General features: G+C 35.9%; 1 protein-coding gene across 1 annotated transcript in view; it reads right to left on the bottom strand.

Moving 5' to 3' along the window:
- Nucleotides 1-470: 470 nt before the first annotated feature.
- FBN1 (fibrillin 1) overlaps nt 471-18549 on the bottom strand; it is a 244697-nt gene continuing 226618 nt past the window's right edge. The window contains 4 exon segments of the mRNA XM_053717459.1: nt 471-2178; nt 8460-8631; nt 10926-11157; nt 12039-12158. Coding sequence (XP_053573434.1) covers nt 1789-2178; nt 8460-8631; nt 10926-11157; nt 12039-12158 — 914 coding nt within the window. The 3' untranslated portion in view covers nt 471-1788.

Raw genomic sequence — 18549 nt, 5'->3', positions numbered from 1 at the left:
ACTGTCTTCTTAGCTATTCTGTGTTTTTAAGATATAATCTGTAAATTCCATTGAATTGGTCAGTATTGCTTTAGACTTGATAAAGGAAGGAACTCTTCCGAAAGCTTGTCAACTTATAAATGTATAGTTAGTCCAATAAAAAAAAGTATCATTGCTCAATGCAATACTCTTGTTATTTTGATATCTAAATCTCTGGACTAACACTCCAATCAACGTATATATATATATATATATATATATATATATATATATATATATATATATATATATATATATATACATAATATTATTTGTTTAAGAACTCCAGAATTCAGATGTACATAATAAATAAAGAAAAAATGATGGCCACTTATATCCACACTAAACTATATCCATGTATGTATCCTATGTACAGTATATCTATATCTATATACTGTACACACACACATATATATAACAAGCAACTGCATTCCAGATTTTTATGAATAAAGTACTTTGAATGGTTTTTATTGTTTGTGTGTGTGTAACTTTTGCATAGTATCATGGTGAAATAATGATAATCAAATATTTACATGCTATGCGTGTTTACAGAACTTAATGTCAGATCCGTATTCACAGTGCACATGAATTATGACGGTCATCCATTAAAACAAGAATTTACATCAGACATTCTTATTGTAACATTCCCAGCAGTAATCTGGCTGCTGATTTATTTTGCAGATTTAATGGATTTTTTACTTCTTCACACATATGAAAGACAGCTGTTATGCAAATTGAGTACCACAGGACATTACATGATAGCATATTGTCATGTTTCCACTATCCATTAATGTTTAAACTAAACATACAGTAATAGTTGTACAATAGAATAAGCATGGTGTAACCAACTACTTTATAACCAGGAGACTAAAAGTATGGAACAATAAAAACGAAAAACACGGTTCTACTGTAAGATTTTGTCATGGAGCCCTTGGTTCTAATGCCTCTGGGTACTCTTGATGTGCAATGTATGTCATATTATAGGATGGCACTGAATATATTTTGAAAATTCAATATGGTCTACTGACCTCAGTGCAATTACCTAGTCTTAAAAATCGCACCACTAGGTTTTGTGTATACATTTAACAAGTAGTTGGTCTAAATAAGCACCATTAAAAAAACCTTAATGTTAAGGTTTTCATCTAGTTTACAAATGCTTCAAGGATAAATAAAAGCATGATTACAGTATACACACTCGTCATTTACATGACATTTGAAGATAACTGAGATAAACAAGAGCTAACTTTGGTTGATTTGTAAATTAATGGTTTAGACAGAGTAATTATCGGCTTCTATGATGTGTACATATTACAGTGCATTTATAAAAATTCTTTCAAAAGTTACTAGCACCAAAAAAGGTAAGATAAATGTCTGAAATAGTGAGTTGTGGGTGAAAAGCAAAGTTTAAGTTATAACCAAGAGGAGTCCATCAAGAGATTAAATAAATGTACCTCTGCTGAAAGAATGGAATGTCTCAGCATCAATGGTCAACTTCCAATGAAAAGTCCCCAAGTTTAAATTCAGCGTATTCAGCATATCAAGGTAGCTCAGTTACATACTATATAGGAAGCCTGAGAAAGTGGTTGTATTGAGCTGGGATACTGATCCTGTACCTTGCATATGTCATGAGAAAAAAAGTGCTTTTTTATTTCATAGAAAACAAATAATATTTATGAGGGATTGTACCTATGCTATAGGAAATCAGTGAGGAAAACATTCATTTCTACCTATCAATCTTTGGTTGAATCTGTATGGTCTTTGTTTAGAAACTTAGTGAAGCAAGATTTTTATTTTCATTTTAAGTATATCACCCAGTTCACCACTGAGGTAGTCTCTGTCATGTTTATCTTCGAGTTGGATAAGCTCTTTTTCCTTATAAAGAGGAACACTGCTGATCTGTATAGAGTAACTTCTAGCCACTGGTTTCTTTTTTGTCATGTGAAGATAACTTATCCCATCCTTTTGGTTTATTCGGAAGAGTCCCTCTTCATTTCCAGAGTCTATTAAATATCTGTTGTGGTTTGTTAGGGTAGTAAGGGCAGGAGTGAGCTCCAGAATTCGGTCTCTGTTGTTCACGCTAGATATATTAAAGGTTAAGATGACTGGCTTTTCAACATCCAAACTTGCAAGACTAACCAAATGTTCAGGCTCAAACTCCTCCTATAAAAATAAATATTTTTTTTTATAAAAATGTTTAAAAAAATTACATGAAATATGCCATTATAATGATCACATACATTAAGAAAATGTTGATTTTAATTTATTAGGCTGTAGACAGTAAAAAGGTAAAAAAAAATATATATATATAATCCACAAGAACAGTATTTCAATAAAATTAAAGGAATAGTCTAGTCAAAAATAAACTTTCATGATTCAGATTGAGCAGGCAATTTTAATCAACTTTCTAATTCACTCCTATTAACAATGAATTTAAGATTAGGAGCCATCCCATTTTTAGTTCAGCACCTGGGTAGCACTTGCTGATTGGTGTCTAAATGTAGTCATCAATCAGTAAGCACTACCCAGGTGCTGAACCAAAAATGGGCCAGCTCCTAAACCTACATTCTTGCTTTTTCAAATAAGGATAGCAAGAGAACGAAGAACAATTTATAATATGAGTAAATTAGGAAGTTGCTTAAAATTGCCTACTCTATCTGAATCACGAAAGTTTAATTTTGACTAGACTATTCCTTTAACAGCAGGAGGTTTGATTTAACCCAAAAAGCAAAACCATTCATCAAAAAGTATTGCAGAATGAACATTTGCTAACAAGACACAATAAAAAAAACTTTGAGAATGAAACTACCATGCATAGACAAAACCCCACTAAGCCTATCTAGACTTAAATTTTTGTCATTTTGGAAACAAAAAATCTCAGTCAGTTATTCTCAAAAAATAAGTTAATTGTCAGATCAGTTAACGTCTGCTTGTGATAAAATCAGCTGGCTTGCTAGCACACTTATAACAAGTAAATTATCTGCAATGCTGCAACTTGTTAAATCCAGCCAATTTTATGGTAAAATATAAGGTTTTCAAGTCAAATTATCTGACTTGCACGAGCCTTCAAGTGCGAAGGTGACTAACAGCACTCATGTCAAGGGTTATTAGGCAAGTTGGTAAAGGAAAAACTGATTAAATAAAATGAATTAAATGCAAACAGCCCCATGCAAAGTACTTTATTTTATTTAAATAAATGTATTAAGTTTAAATACAATAAAAGTGTATGCAAAATAAATACTATTAGATGTATAAAGAGATTAAAAATAATATTAAATTAAGTATTACAAACTTTTTTTACATTTTAAATTGAATATTATCGTGGTATTATATATTATATTATAGATTATATTTCATTTATAATGTAATTAGTCTATTGCCTATATAAAACACTAGTAGCAAACAAACGGCTAGATTACGAGTTTTGCGTTAGAGGCTTTGCGGTGCTAACAAGCAGTTTTCTCTCACTGCTCACTTACCTGCATCGCTGGTATTACGGGTTTTTACAAACCCGGCATTAAAAGACAAGAAGTGAGCGTTGAGCAAAATTTTGCTCCTTACCGCACTCCAATACCAGCGCTGCTTAAGTCAGCGGTGAGCTGGTCGTAGGTGCTCGTGCACGATTTCCCCATAGGAATCAACGGGGAGAGCCGGCTGAGAAAATGTCTAACACCTGCCAAAAAGCAGCGTAAAACTCAGTAACGCAGCCCCATTGATTCCTATGGGGAAATAAAATGTATGTCTACACCTAACACCCTAACATGAACCCTGAGTCTAAACACCCCTAATCTTACACTTATTAACCCTAATCTGCCGCCCCCGACATCACCGACACCTGCATTATATTTTTTAACCCCTAATCTGCCGTTCCGGACACCGCTGCCACCTACATTATACTTATGAACCCCTAATCTGCTGCCCCCAACATCGCCGACACCTACATTATATTTATTAACCCCTAATCTGCCGCCCCAATGTTACCGCAACCTACCTACACTTATTAACCCCTAATCTGCTGCCCCCAACGTCGCCGCCACTATAATAATCATATTAACCCCTAAACCGCCGCACTCCCGCCTCGCAAACATTATTTAAATATTATTAACACCTAATCTGCCATCCCTAACATCGACCCCGCCTACCTACATTTATTAACCCCTAATCTGCCACCCCCGACGTCGCCGCCACTATACTAAATGTATTAACCCCTAAACCTAAGTCTAACCCTAACCCTAACACCCCCTAACTCCAATATAATTAAAATAAATCTAACTAAAAATTCCTATCATTAACTAAATTATTCCTATTTAAAACTAAATACTTACCTATAAAATAAACCCTAAACTAGCTACAATATAACTAATAGTTACATTGTATCTATCTTAGGGTTTATTTTTATTTTACAGGCAAGTTTGTATTTATTTTAACTAGGTACAATAGTTATTAAATAGTTATTAACTATTTAATAACTACCTAACTAAAATAAATACAAAAGTACCTGTAAAATAAAACCTAACCTAAGTTACAATAACACCTAACACTACACTATAATTAAATAAATTAACTAAATTAACAACAATTAAATAAATTAAATTAAATTAGCTAAAGTACAAAAAAAAAAAATTACAGAAAATAATAAACAAATTACAAGATATTTAAACTAATTACACCTAATCTAATAGCCCTATCAAAATAAAAAAAGCCCCCCCAAAATAAAAAAAAACCCTAGCCTAAACTAAACTATCAATAGCCCTTAAAAGGGCCTTTTGCGGGGCATTGCCCCAAAGTAATCAGCTCTTTTACCTGTAAAAAAAAATACAAACAACCCCCCAACAGTAAAACCCACCACCCACCCAACCAACCCCCCAAATAAAATACTATCTAAAAAAACCTAAGCTCCCCATTGCCCTGAAAAGGGCATTTAGATGGGCATTGCCCTTAAAAGGGCAGTTAGCTCTTTTGCAGCCTAAACCCTAACCTAAAAATAAAACCCACCCTTAAAAAAACCTAACACTAACCCCCTGAAGATCGACTTACAGTTCTGAAGATCGGACATCCATCCTCAAGGAAGCGGCAGGAGTCTTCATCCAACCAGGCCAAAGTCCTCAATGAAGCCAGGAGAAGTCTTCATCCAAGCCGGGCGAAATGGTTCTCCAGACGGGCAGAAGTCTTCATCCAGGCAGCATCTTCAATCTTCATCCATCTGACGTGGAGCGGGTTCATCTTCAAGACATCCGAGGCGGAGCATCTTCTTCAAACAAAGTCTTCTTACTGAATGACGGTTCCTTTAAGTGACGTCATCCAAGATGGCGTCCCTTAGATTCCGATTGGCTGATAGAATTCTATCAGCCAATCGGAAATTAAGGTAGAAAAAATCCTATTGGCTGATGCAATCAGCCAATAGGATTGAGCTTGCATTCTATTGGCTGTTCCAATCAGCCAATAGAATGCAAGCTCAATCCTATTTGCTGATTGGATCAGCCAATAGGATTGAACTTCAATCCTATTGGCTGATTGCATTAGCCAATAGGATTTTTTCTACCTTAATTCCGATTGGCTGATAGAATTCTATCAGCCAATCGGAATCTAAGGGATGCCATCTAGGATGACGTCACTTAAAGGAACCTTCATTCATCGTATAGTCATCGGAAGAAGAAGATGCTCCGCGTCGGATGTCTTGAAGATGGAGCCGCTTCGCGTCGGATGGATGAAGATAGAAGATGCCGTCTGGATGAAGACTTCTGCCCGTCTGGAAGACCACTTTGCCCAGCTTGGATGAAGACTTCTCCCGGCTTCGTTGAGAACTTTGGCCCGGTTGGATGAAGACTTCTGCCGCTTCCTTGAGGATGGATGTCCGGTCTTCAGAACTGTAAGTTGATCTTCAGGGGTTTAGTGTTTTTAGATTAGGGTTTGGGCCGCAAAAGAGCTAACTGCCCTTTTAAGGGCAATGCCCATCCAAATGCCCTTTTCAGGGCAATGGGGGAGCTTAGGTTTTTTAGATAGTATTTTATTTGGGGGGTTGTTTGTGTGGGTGGTGGGTTTACTGTGGGGGGGGTTGTTTGTATTTTTTTTTACAGGTAAAAGAGCTGATTACTTTGGGGCAATGCCCCGCAAAAGGCCCGTTTAAGGGCTATTGATAGTTTAGTTTAGGCTAGGGTTTTTTTTTATTTTGGGGGGCTTTTTTATTTTGATAGGGCTATTATATTAGGTGTAATTAGTTTAAATATCTTGTAATTTGTTTATTATTTTCTGTAATTTAGTGTTTGTTTTTTTGTACTTTAGCTAATTTAATTTAATTTATTTAATTGTTGTTAATTTAGTTAATTTATTGAATTATATTGTGGTGTTAGGTGTTATTGTAACTTAGGTTAGGTTTTATTTTACAGGTACTTTTGTATTTATTTTAGCTAGGTAGTTATTAAATAGTTAATAACTATTCTACCTAGTTAAAATAAATACAAATTTGCCTGTAAAATAAAAATAAACCCTAAGCAAGCTACAATGTAACTATTAGTTATATTGTAGCTAGCTCAGGGTTTATTTTACAGGTAAGTATTTAGTTTTAAATAGGAATTATTTAGGTAATGATAGAAAATTTTAGTTAGATTTATAAATATAAATTATATTTCAATTAGGGGGTGTTAGGGTTAGACTTAGGTTTAGGGGTTAATACATTTAGTATAGTGGCGGCGACGTTGGGGGCGGCAGATTAGGGGTTAATAAATGTATTTAGGTGGTGGCGATGTTAGGGATGGCAGATTAGGGGTTAATAATATTTAAATAATGTTTCCGAGGCGGGAGTGCGGCGGCTTAGGGGTTAATATGTTTATTATAATGGCGGCGACGTTGGGGGCGGCAGATTATGGGTTAATAAGTGTAGGTAGGTTGCGGCGACATTGGGGGCAGCAGATTAGGGGTTAATAAATATAATATAGGTGTCAGCGATGTTGGGGTCAGCAGATTAGGGGTTCATAAATATAATGTAGATGGCGACGGTGTCCGGAGCGGCAGATTAGGGGTTATAAATTTTATTTTAGTGTTTGCGATGCGGGAGGGCCTCGGTTTAGGGGTTAATAGGTAGTTTATGGGTGTTAGTGTACTTTTTAGCACTTTAGTTATGAGTTTTATGTTACGGCGTTGTGCCATAAAACTCTTAACTACTGACTTTTAAATGCGTTACTCTTGATGGGGTAGGGTATACCGCTCACTTTTTGGCCTCCCAGGACAGACTCGTAATATCAGCGCTGTGGAAGTCCCATAGAAAAAAGACTTTACGAAGTTTACGTAAGTCGTTTTGCGGTAAGGCAAAAGAAGTGTGCGGTGCCCCTTAAACTGCAAGACTCGTAATAGCAGCGGTAGGGAAAAAGCAGCATTAGGACCTGTTAATGCTAGTTTTTCAGTCTAACGCACAACTCATAATCTAGCCAAAATTAATTATGCATTCAAAGAATGTTCACAATCTCCAACCATCTACAAATGTCAATTTATGTTTGATAAGGGTCTACTGATTAGCTTCTTTTTGTTTGTTTTTTTATAAATGAAGCTTTATTTTATAATAAAGCTAGATTCCAAAAAAAAAAAAAAAAAAAAAAAAAAAAGAAAAAAAAAGCTAGATTCCATAACAATAAAAAAGGAGGTGGCAGGCGATGATTTTCATAAAACAGGTTAAGATATGTGCATATCCTAAAAAGGCTAATTAATTAAAAACACTTTGCATAACAAAATTGTTAAAATAAAAATTGCTGGCAAGTATTTTCAAATAATTTTCAAAAATAGGCAAAATGAATTACATAGCTTAGCTGCCTGGAGCAGCCAACTCCACCCCTCTTATCAGTGTTAAGACACAGGCATTGTATTTCAACTAAATTCACAGCTTCTAGGCATGCTCCAGCAGATAATCCCTATTCAATTTTGTATTCTACCAAAACTACAATAGATATAGATACAGCCATAGAAGGAAATGTGTGGGGGGAGTTAGAGCTTTACAATTCAGAAACTAAAAAGAAAGGGTTAATGGTGAGGCACTGCAGTATACATTTGCAGGTAAAGTAATTAAAGTACATATTATTATATGTTATCTCTATCCCAACTTGTTTTATGTCCCTTTAATGAGATCTATGGAAAGTGCCTGGATTGTCTGAATCTCACATCTTACTAATTAATAAGAATTTAAGTTGATGACAGAATTTAAACTCACAGATTTGCCATCTATGTGCTACATGTTGCTGCCTAAGTATATTTGGTTAAATTGGTAAGATTAGTGAAAAACAATAGCAAACACAAATCTCCTAGACTTTACTAGTCCCTCATTTTTATAGCGAGCTTAGTCCTCCAATTTTTTAAAACAGCAATTGAAGATGCAACTCTGTAGCTCTGTAAGTAAGTCAGTGAGCTATTCTTATTACAATGCTTGGACACATTATCTATAAAAAAAATGAGTTTACCTCTTCCTTATTTTCCATTGTATCATTGGTGCTTCTCCGTTTCCTTCCCCTCTTGGGATATCCATTGATTTTACAGTCATAGCAAGCTTCTGGGGATAGAGAGTTGTCGTCTATTTCTCCACTCACTGCCATGTCTTGGGCTCTGCTCAAGCCTGCACCTGTCACACAGTGTCTGGAAAAAAGGCACTTGTATTATAATATTAAATATGACACCTTCAAAATAAAAGATTAATCTTGCTAATTACATTAGTTCTGCTAAATCTTTCAAATTACTTAAAACAACTAGCACACAGCATATTAACATGCAAATAAGAGGTTTTAACCAAGTTCATAGCCTCACACAGTTTTGGTTTGTTAAAGTATATATAAATATCATTATCCATACTGTATATGACAAAATATTTCTTCAGGCTATACCAATAGTAAACGTAGATATTAAAATAAAGGCATTTCCTCATAGAAGATGTCAATTTGTCTCTCTTCCAAATAGGATATATACAGGTACACTACATATAAATGGTGTTACAATTTTAAAGTTGAAGCCACTCAGATCTAAAATAACTAACATGAAAATCTGAATGAATTCATTAGAGACTCTGGGGTCGATATATGAAGAAGTGGATGCTGCTTCTGACCCACTCCGCTTCAGGTCCACCTGAAGCGGAAGTTAACTCGTCCGCCACCTCTGGGGTGGCAGACAGCAATCTGCCCCATTGGATACGATCGGGTTGATTGACACCTCCTGCTAGCGGCCAATTGGCCGCAAATCTGCAGGGGGCGGCATTGGTGAACTGCACATGCAATGATAAATGCCGACAGCATATGCTGTCGGCATTTATCGATGTTGGGCGGACATGATACGATACAGCGTATCATGTCTGTCCGCACCTTAATAAATTGACCCCTCTGAGTGAATTATCTTCTACAGTTTTTATTGAGGATTTCTATTTTGAGGCAATTGTTCAATCTAAAAACCACTGGAAAACCTGTTAAGTGTTTGGAGATTTAGAAATGTAAATTATAACATTACTCAGAATTAAATTAAATTGTTTGAGTTGATATTATTATTTAAGCAAAAAATAAACTACCTTCAAACACATTTGATAGTCATCATTATTCTTGAATCAAATAGTGATGAAGTTTTACTTTTACATTGATAGAATCTATTTTTAAACTGTGAAGATCTGTGAAAATCTTGTAATAAATATCTCCTGGAAAGCTTATAAAATGTCTGTTTCCTATAGTTTTTCACGTGTGATTTTTTTTTAATAAAAAAAGTGACTATTCAAATTGATTGGAATTGATTAGAAAAGTAAGCTTAAAGTCATGTTAAATTGAACATATCCTTGGGATAAGTTATTTGATAAAGTTAATCCATCACATTTTATAACAACGGATAACTGTATTCTAGTATAGAGTGTGTGGACATACACAGTAAGCTTTTACTGATTGGGGATCCTCCAGTAGATCACTGACACTCCCTTGCCTGTATTTAATATTACTATTATTATTATTATTATTATTTATTGGTACTTCACTGTTATTTTCCAGAGTGCTATATAAGGCACACAATTAACAATAACATGCCAGTAGCAAGAGTTTGGATTCATTCCATTTTTGTCTTTGCATGCAAAACATTGTTACAATGGCTCCTAGATATTTTACCTAGATATAGGAACAGTTCTTTTAACTCAGACATGTTCTGCCAACAATTACACTTATATGCCATACACTTGTACAAATTTTGTTTTTTTTTACTTTCTGCAAAATAAAATATTTATTAAAGGAAAAGTAAACTCTAAAATGTGTATTATGTACTAATAAAGCATGTTTAAATATTTATTACATGAAAAAATGATTGTTAAAGTTGTTAATTTTTTTAATCAATGTACTTCCATTATCAAAATGTGCACAATCTTGTTATATGCACAATTCCTAAAGCACCACCTACTAAGCATCAGTATATTTGTATATGCATTTTGTGATTGGTTGATGGCTATCACATGATACAGGAAGCAGGGAAAATGGAAGTAACTTAACAGTTTGTCAGAAAAAAAATATCATGGTCAAGACCAAGAATTCTCCTGCACGGAGCGAAATCATTTTTTTAGCATTATATTTTAATGTATGTTTCTCTCCTTCACATCCAGAACCTGACTTATCCTGATAACAGATCTCAAGCTATAATTTGCCTATCTAAAATTATTTTCTTTTAGGGACCTCTCAGTACTAACTTTTTAGAGCGCAGGGAGCTTTAGATCAACAGACCCTAATTGTTACTGACATGTATTGTTATTATGCATTTGTAGATTATACAGTTGTACTTTACTTAAGGGTTCATAGTGGTTAAAAAGTATTTATTTTACAAAAAAACTGTAATACATGTAAATTGTCATATTTTATATGTAACAATTAAAAAACAAGACTTACATGTCCCCTGTTTAGTAACTGTGTGAACATGCTTACCCTTGTCCTATTCTGAAGTAGCCAGGTGGACATCCGCAGACATAACCACCTTCAGTGTTAGAACAACCATAGCTGCAAGGTGCTTGAGAAGAGCTGCATTCATTGACATCTTGGCAAGAACCTCCAAACTGTTCATACTGGAATCCTGTAGGACAGATGCACTTAAAGCTTCCCAGGGTGTTGTGACAGGAAGCTCCTCCACAATTATGGCTGCTTAAGCATTCATTTTCATCTGTAAAAAAACATTTACATTGATTTTTCCACTGTGTATTATAATTTAATTCATTAGAGTTTACCCCCATTAAAAAAATCAAACAAAAAGTTATCTTTATTTCAAGGTATCACACCTTTGACAGTTAGCACATGCTAAGTATAATATTGCAGGAGGATTTAGACTCTCAACTATTCTGTAATTTTCTGTATTGTCACGGTTTGAGAGCTCTGTCCAGCTGTCCATCCCACCTATTTCCTTACCATAATAATATCTAAACCACACCCTACTTATCCAAAAACGGATCTACCATGCTATAGCAATGCCCTCTCTCTGCTCTGGTTTGCCTGATCATGAGCATGGTCCATCCTAATACTTCTTCACAGCTGACCAATCACAACCACAGAATGACCTGATTCCCACTAGACTCCACCACCTCCTGCTTTCTAAATCAAACATGTTGGCAAGTGTTTCCTTAAAAATAGACTATATGAGTGTATAACAACAATACATATTAAGTACAGCATTTAACTTTTAAAAATATTATTTGTACATAACTAAAATATAGGACAATTTTTCCTAGTTATGTTGCTTTGTTAGAATTTTTGTTTCTAAAGACTACTGGAAAATAATGCTTATTTGCTTTCCAGGAAGAAATTAAGATAGAATCCCAGTCTAGTCACAAATCACTGAACTTGGAAACCATTTTATGGTACAATTTCTATTCAGATTAATAAGCGATTAATAAGCCTGCCAACTTGTCTTTATTCCGCGTGGAATGCTGAATTGTATACTGCCCTTAAAAATATTCAATCCATTACATTTTATGGTTAAAATTTGTAGGTTGTGAATGAAACCTTTGCAAGATATCACACAAAGATGCCATTTGATATATCACTCACCCACACACTGGTTCCATTGGTAATGCTGAAGATACCCTTGTGGGCAGCTACACCTGTACCCTCCCATAATATTCTGGCATCCGTGTTGGCAGCGATGACTTCCTTCACACTCATCAACATCTAGAAATATAAAGTTTCTCAGTTACTTACATGTTTACAATCTGTGTAAATTTCCCCATAAATGCTTTACGACAAAGTTTACAAAGTATAGGTTACATTTTGGAATGAATGATACACAATTATTTTACACTGCTCTCATCAATCTGGTACTAAAATTATGTAGTTTTTTTTCTTTTCTTTTTTTTGTTTTTTTTGCATTTAAATGGAGACAGCAAAGTAATTTTTGAGGCTTTTCTACAATTATTTTATGTTTTAACAAGGAATGAAACACACATAGGCAAAGTAATAATGATTCAAACCACACAGGCAATGAAAAACTATAAAGCACGTCCCACCCTACAGGCATTACTAATCAGAACCCACATCTTTTGTTTCTTTGTTGTTACAAATACTAGCTGTAACCTTGGAACTAAGAGAATAACTTTATTTTTTCCAAATAAAATTGCTTGTCTTCAAATTCAAAGCCAAAGAAAAAAAACTAATTGCAAAAACAAAACAGAGGAGATTTTTCGGAATACATGATGATAAAGTTCACTTGGAATATAAAGTAAATGCATTTGGAGAAATATATTAGTCTATAATATCAAACGCATGCAATATATTCTTTCAACAGATAAGATCTCTAAAACATTAAAAAAAACTTGACATAACGTCATTGTCAACCTTTTGTTTTAACCATTAAAGAGACAGTAGAAAACTTTGATATTGCAATATACATAATAGTGAAGACAAGTTTGCAATATAATATTATTTATTTTGCCCCTGTTCCTGTAATTTAAGTATGAAAATTGTGGCATTTCCAGACCTGTCCACATGGCTGGCTTCAGAAGCCTAACCTTGTCACATATCTCTCAATAATTTGAAGTTTGTAATCTTAAAGGGACATTCCAGTCAAAATGTAAATGCACATAAATGAACAACATATTTGAATAGAAACATATATATATATATATTAGCAAAAATGCTTCTAGTAAAGTTATCTTGTTTCAGTGTAAGCATTTTTCTCTGCGCGTGCACGTAAAGCATAGCTAGATATTCTCAGTACACCAGTATTTTAAATTATGCAGCTGCTCAGAGCTCCAGTGAGTATTGTATCATGTCAGCAATTAACATATTGAGTCATTACCAGATGGTACAAGCACCTTAGGCTCTCTGAGCAAGTGTTGTGTTTAAAATCCTGATGCACAGTGCATACTTAAATAGACTTTTGAAACAGCTATAGCTTTTATTAGAAGCATTTTTGATAATATGCGTATATTAAAATGCAGCTATTTAAAAATGAAATGTATCCATATGGATTTCAATTTTGGCTGGAATGTCCCTTTAACATTTCTGCTGGAGGCAAGCAATGGAGATTTTATTAGCACATAGACAATGGCAAACCATGTCATCTCTAGACTCAAGTCCTGATTGGCTCATCCATATAAGGAAAGTGGTAGGTGGAGTTTGGCCTTTGAAAATCATTTTGAAAAACATATTGTTAACCTGTTCTAATATAGTTGCAAATCTCCTGATATGTTATTATGTTATGTAATTACAAGGTATTATGGCTGAGCTATTGAACAGTGCACCTAATAGATCTGTGCAAATCAGGGGTGGTAAGACTGTTTTTATGAACTTTTTTCAGCATAACCTACTTGAGTATAAAGTTAAGGAAATTTAAGTTTTTGAGAATTGTGCAGCAATATTCTACAAACTCAGTGCTGAATCAGAATCTCCTCCTGCTATAAACAATATGAGAACTAAGGAAATTACACTTGCTTCATGTAAAACAAAGTGCAGTGGCGTCACTAGGGGGGGGGCGGGGGGGGCGGGCCGCACCCGGGTGACACCCACCAGGGGGTGACACCAAAAAAAAAAAAAAAAAAAAAAAAAATTTTTTTTTTTTTTTTTTTTTTTTTTAATTTTATTGAAATTCAAAGAAATACAATGTTGAGATGCATAGATTTTTTTTTTATTAGAGGGGCTGGCATTTGTGAACATTGGTGGGACTGGGGAAGATGTAGACACACAATTTTTTTGCCCCTTGAGCCAGTGCTGCAATTTCAACAAATAGTTTTCCCGGCTGCTCCTAGCCTAAACCTGCCTGCCTATCTGTGCTCACTGCTCAGTGACATGTGGAGCAGTGGAGTCACTCACTGCTGTGCTGTCTCTCTAAACGGGAACTGGCAAATCATGAGGGGATGCCTGGCACCTGACCGCATGACTGTTTGACACTGTCTTTAAAGTGAAGCAGCCACATATGATGCCCACCAGACCATTACGGTTACGGTACACTAAGTGCACACTGAACAGGTAGGAGGGCGGGCGGGGGTCTGGGGGTGGGCAGAGTGCAGAGCTGATTGGCCATAAGAAGCGGTAGGCACGCGGCCCGTGGCTGTGCACTGACAGACTTGGAACAGAGTCAGAGAGCAGAATTTTCATAGTTTGCACCTAAAACTTTTCTTTAGTGATTTATTTTTAGAGTGCTCTATTTATCTTTCATTTGATGCTCTGCTGAGCCAGGGAGCAGCTCTAGGCATGAGCTTTATAATTAATGCAGTGCAGTTTACATATTTTGTATGTGTGTGTCTGAGTTTTTTTGTGTGTGTGTGTGTCTCAGTGTTTTTGTGTGTGTGTGTTTTTGTGTGTGTGTGTGTGTCTGAGTGTTTTTGTGTGTGTGTGTGTCTGAGTGTGTTTCCGAGTGTTTGTGTGTGCATCTGAGTATGTTTTAAGTGTGTCTGAGTGTTTGTATGTGTGTTTGCCTGTGTTTTTGTGTGTGTCTGCTTTCTGGGGGGGGGGGTGACACCATAACTTACCGCACCGGGTGACACCAACCCTAGTGACGCCACTGACAAAGTGTCACCTTCCATTTACTTTCTACAATTTACTGAGCTCAACAAAAGCTGTCTTCTAGTAGATTTAACATCTATTCCCTATAAAAAAAACAAAAGACACTTCTCTCCAATCAGGATTTTTACACACACACATACATATCTATATCTATCGATATATGTGTGTATGTGCATATATAAATATATACAGTATATACAGAGAGAGAGAGAGAGAGAGAGAGAGAGATTGTACATGAAAGGCAGATAGATAGATGGATAGATAGAATGACAGAGAGAGAGAGATAGATAGATAGATAATAGATAGAATGACAGACAGAGATAGATAGATGATAGATAGAATGACAAACAGAGATAGACAGACAGACAGACAGGCAGAGAGACAGACAGAGAGATAATAGATGGATACTGTAGATTGAACAAAATTGAAAATAAATTAAACAGCCAGGGACTGCCTGGTAAGTTAATTGATAAGCAAACAAACCTGCAGTAACTATGAATGCTACTTTTCTAGCCTGGGTTAAAACAGATAGATAACTATATTGCAGGCATATTACCAGTAATCAAATGTGGACATTTATATTTACACATATACAAATTGTTATACTGGAAACTGTTTGGGCAACTGTACAGTACAGTCTCTTTTGTGCAATATGTTTCTTTGTGCCTACAAATGAAGGTTGAGTACTCTTGCACAAATAAACAATGTTGTTTCTCTTGGCTGACCTAACGATACTCACTGGCTTCTGTTACAACTAACAATTTATGGATGGAACTGCAACTGCCTCTATGGAACCTCAGAAAAGGTGCCGGGGGCACTGTGTTGGCAAGATCAGACTGACAGTGATATGTTTTTACAGTTCATAAACAAGACATTGTGGAGCCCGAGTAGAACTATGATTTAGGATTTAAACAAAAGGCAAAGTCACAAATAAAATTTTCAAATGTCCTGTGCTGTCATTAAGTAATTATTGTATAACATAACACTGCAAATTTTATTTGCTTGCTCTTGCATTGGTTTTAATGGTCTCACGGTAAGTTTTAATGGTCTTGCGGTAAGCAGTCTCAACGACAGCAGCTGGCAAATTTGGTGTTATGGCATGTGACCTACACAAACCCAGCCGTTGGCTATAAGCTATAAAATTATTTTGATGCATTTTATGGTGCACTAATTGTGAATACGATTTGCAATTAATAAACGGCCAGATTACAAGTTTTGCGTTAGGAGCTATGCGGTGCTAACGAGCAGTTTTCTCTCACTGCTCACTTACACGCAGCGCTGGTATTACAGGCTTCTATAAACCCATCGTTAAAAGATAAGAAGTGAGCGTAGAGCAAAATTGAGCTCCATACCGCACTCCAATACCAGCGCTGCTTAAGTCAGCGGTGAGCTGGTCGTACGTGTTCGTGCACGATTTCCCCATAGGAATCAACGGGGAGAGCCGGCTGAGAAAAAAGTCTAACACCTTCAAAAAAGCAGCGTCCCATTGATTCCTATGGGGAAATAAAAGTTATGTTTACACCTAACACCCTAACATGAACCCTGAGTCTAAACACCCCTAATCTTACACTTATTAACCCCTAATCTGCCGCCCCCAACATCGTCGCCACCTGCATTATATTTATTAACCCCTAATCTACCGCTCCAGACATCGCCGCCGCCTACATTATACTTATTAACCCCTAATCTGCTGCCCCCAACATCGCCGACACCTACATTATATTTCTTAACCTCTAATCTCCCTTACCCAATGTCGCCGCAACCTACCTACATTTATTATCCCCTAATCTGCTGCCCCCAACGTAGCCGCCACTATAATAAACATATTAACCCCTAAACCGCCATACTCCCGCCTCGCAAACATTAGTTAAATATTATTAACCCCTAATCTGCCGTCCCTAACATCGCCGCAACCTACCTACATTTATTAACCCCTAATCTGCCGCCCCCAACGTCGCCGCCACTAAATACTTACCTGTAACATAAACCCTAAGCTAGCTACAATATAACTAATAGTTACATTATAGCTAACTTAGGGTTTATTTTCATTTTACAGGCAAGTTTGTATTTATTTTAACTAGGTAGAATATTTACTAAATAGTTATTAACTATTTCATAACTACCTAGCTAAAATAAATACAAAAGTAACTGTAAAATAAAACCTAACCTAAGTTACACTAACACCTAACACTACAATACAATTAAATAAATTAACTAAATTAAATAAAATTAAATAAATTACCTAAATAAAATACAATTAAATAAATTAAATTAGATAAATCACAAAAAAATAACAACACTAAATTACAAAAATAAAAAAACAAATTACAGATCTTTAAACTAATTACACCTAATTTAATAGCCCTATCAAAATAAAAAAAAAATCCAAAAAAAAACCCCCTAACCTAAACTAAACTATCAATAGCCCTTAAAAGGGCCTTTTGCGGGGCATTGCCCCAAAGTAATCAGCTCATTTACCTGTAAAATAAAAATACAAACAACCCCCCAACAGTAAAACCCACCCACCACCCACACAACCAACCCCCCAAATAAAAGCCTAACTAAAAAAACCTAAGCTCCCCATTGCCCTGAAAAGGGCATTTGGATGGGAATTGCCCTTAAAAGGGCAGTTAGCTCTTTTGCGGCCAAAACCCTAACCTAAAAATAAAACCCACCCAATATACCCTTAAAAAACCTAACACACATCGCCTATAGGTGGCACCCCCCTAGGAGAGGGGCTCATCTTTGACATATAGGAGATTTACAGTTCAGGCCTAGAGATTAACCTCATTATGCTCCTATGTCGATATTTATAACTACTTTATACTCTGCCTAGATATCTTTAAGAGTATACTTGGCAGTTAAAACTAATACTCACTTAGTGACCCGATAATAGTTCATATAAGATGGCCATCCTGACTGGCTCCGCCCTCCATCCCCCATCCATCCCCCCCCCATTATATTTCGAGCGGCTCTTGCCTGCTGCATCCCCTCCCCTTTAATCAGTAAAGCTAATTTCCCCCTGGCCCTAATTGTATCAGAGTCGACGCTTGCATTTGCCTTCTATATGGTCCAGGGAGGACAATTTTTGACTTATTGTTATTACCTTTATTATAAAACTGAAGTCACACTGTACACTGCCCAAGTTATATAACATTGCGTGTGCTATTTGGATACATTAAGCCCTAACTGTAGGGTTATGTTTGTAACACATATGTAACAATATTGTATTTGCACTTATCTGTATATGTTCTGAGGCATACTTGTTGGCTGTATTTATTTATGACTTCAATAAAAAAAATATTTAAAAAAAAAAAAAAACCTAACACTAACCCCCTGAAGATCGACTTACTGTTCTGAAGACCGGACATCCATCCTCAAGGAACCGGCAGAAGTCTTCATCCAACCAGGCCAAAATCCTCAACGAAGTTGGGAGATGTCTTCATCCAAGCCGGGCGAAGTGGTCCTCCAGACGGCCAGAAGTATTCATCCAGACGGCATCTTCTATCTTCATCCATCCGACGCGGAGTGGCTCCATCTTCAAGACATCCGACGCGGA

This window comes from Bombina bombina, chromosome 6 (genome assembly GCF_027579735.1).
Source record: "Bombina bombina isolate aBomBom1 chromosome 6, aBomBom1.pri, whole genome shotgun sequence".
NCBI classification, from domain to species: domain Eukaryota; kingdom Metazoa; phylum Chordata; class Amphibia; order Anura; family Bombinatoridae; genus Bombina; species Bombina bombina.
The sequence above is the reverse complement of the archived record's forward strand: the minus strand, read 5'-3'. Positions and strand labels throughout refer to the sequence as shown.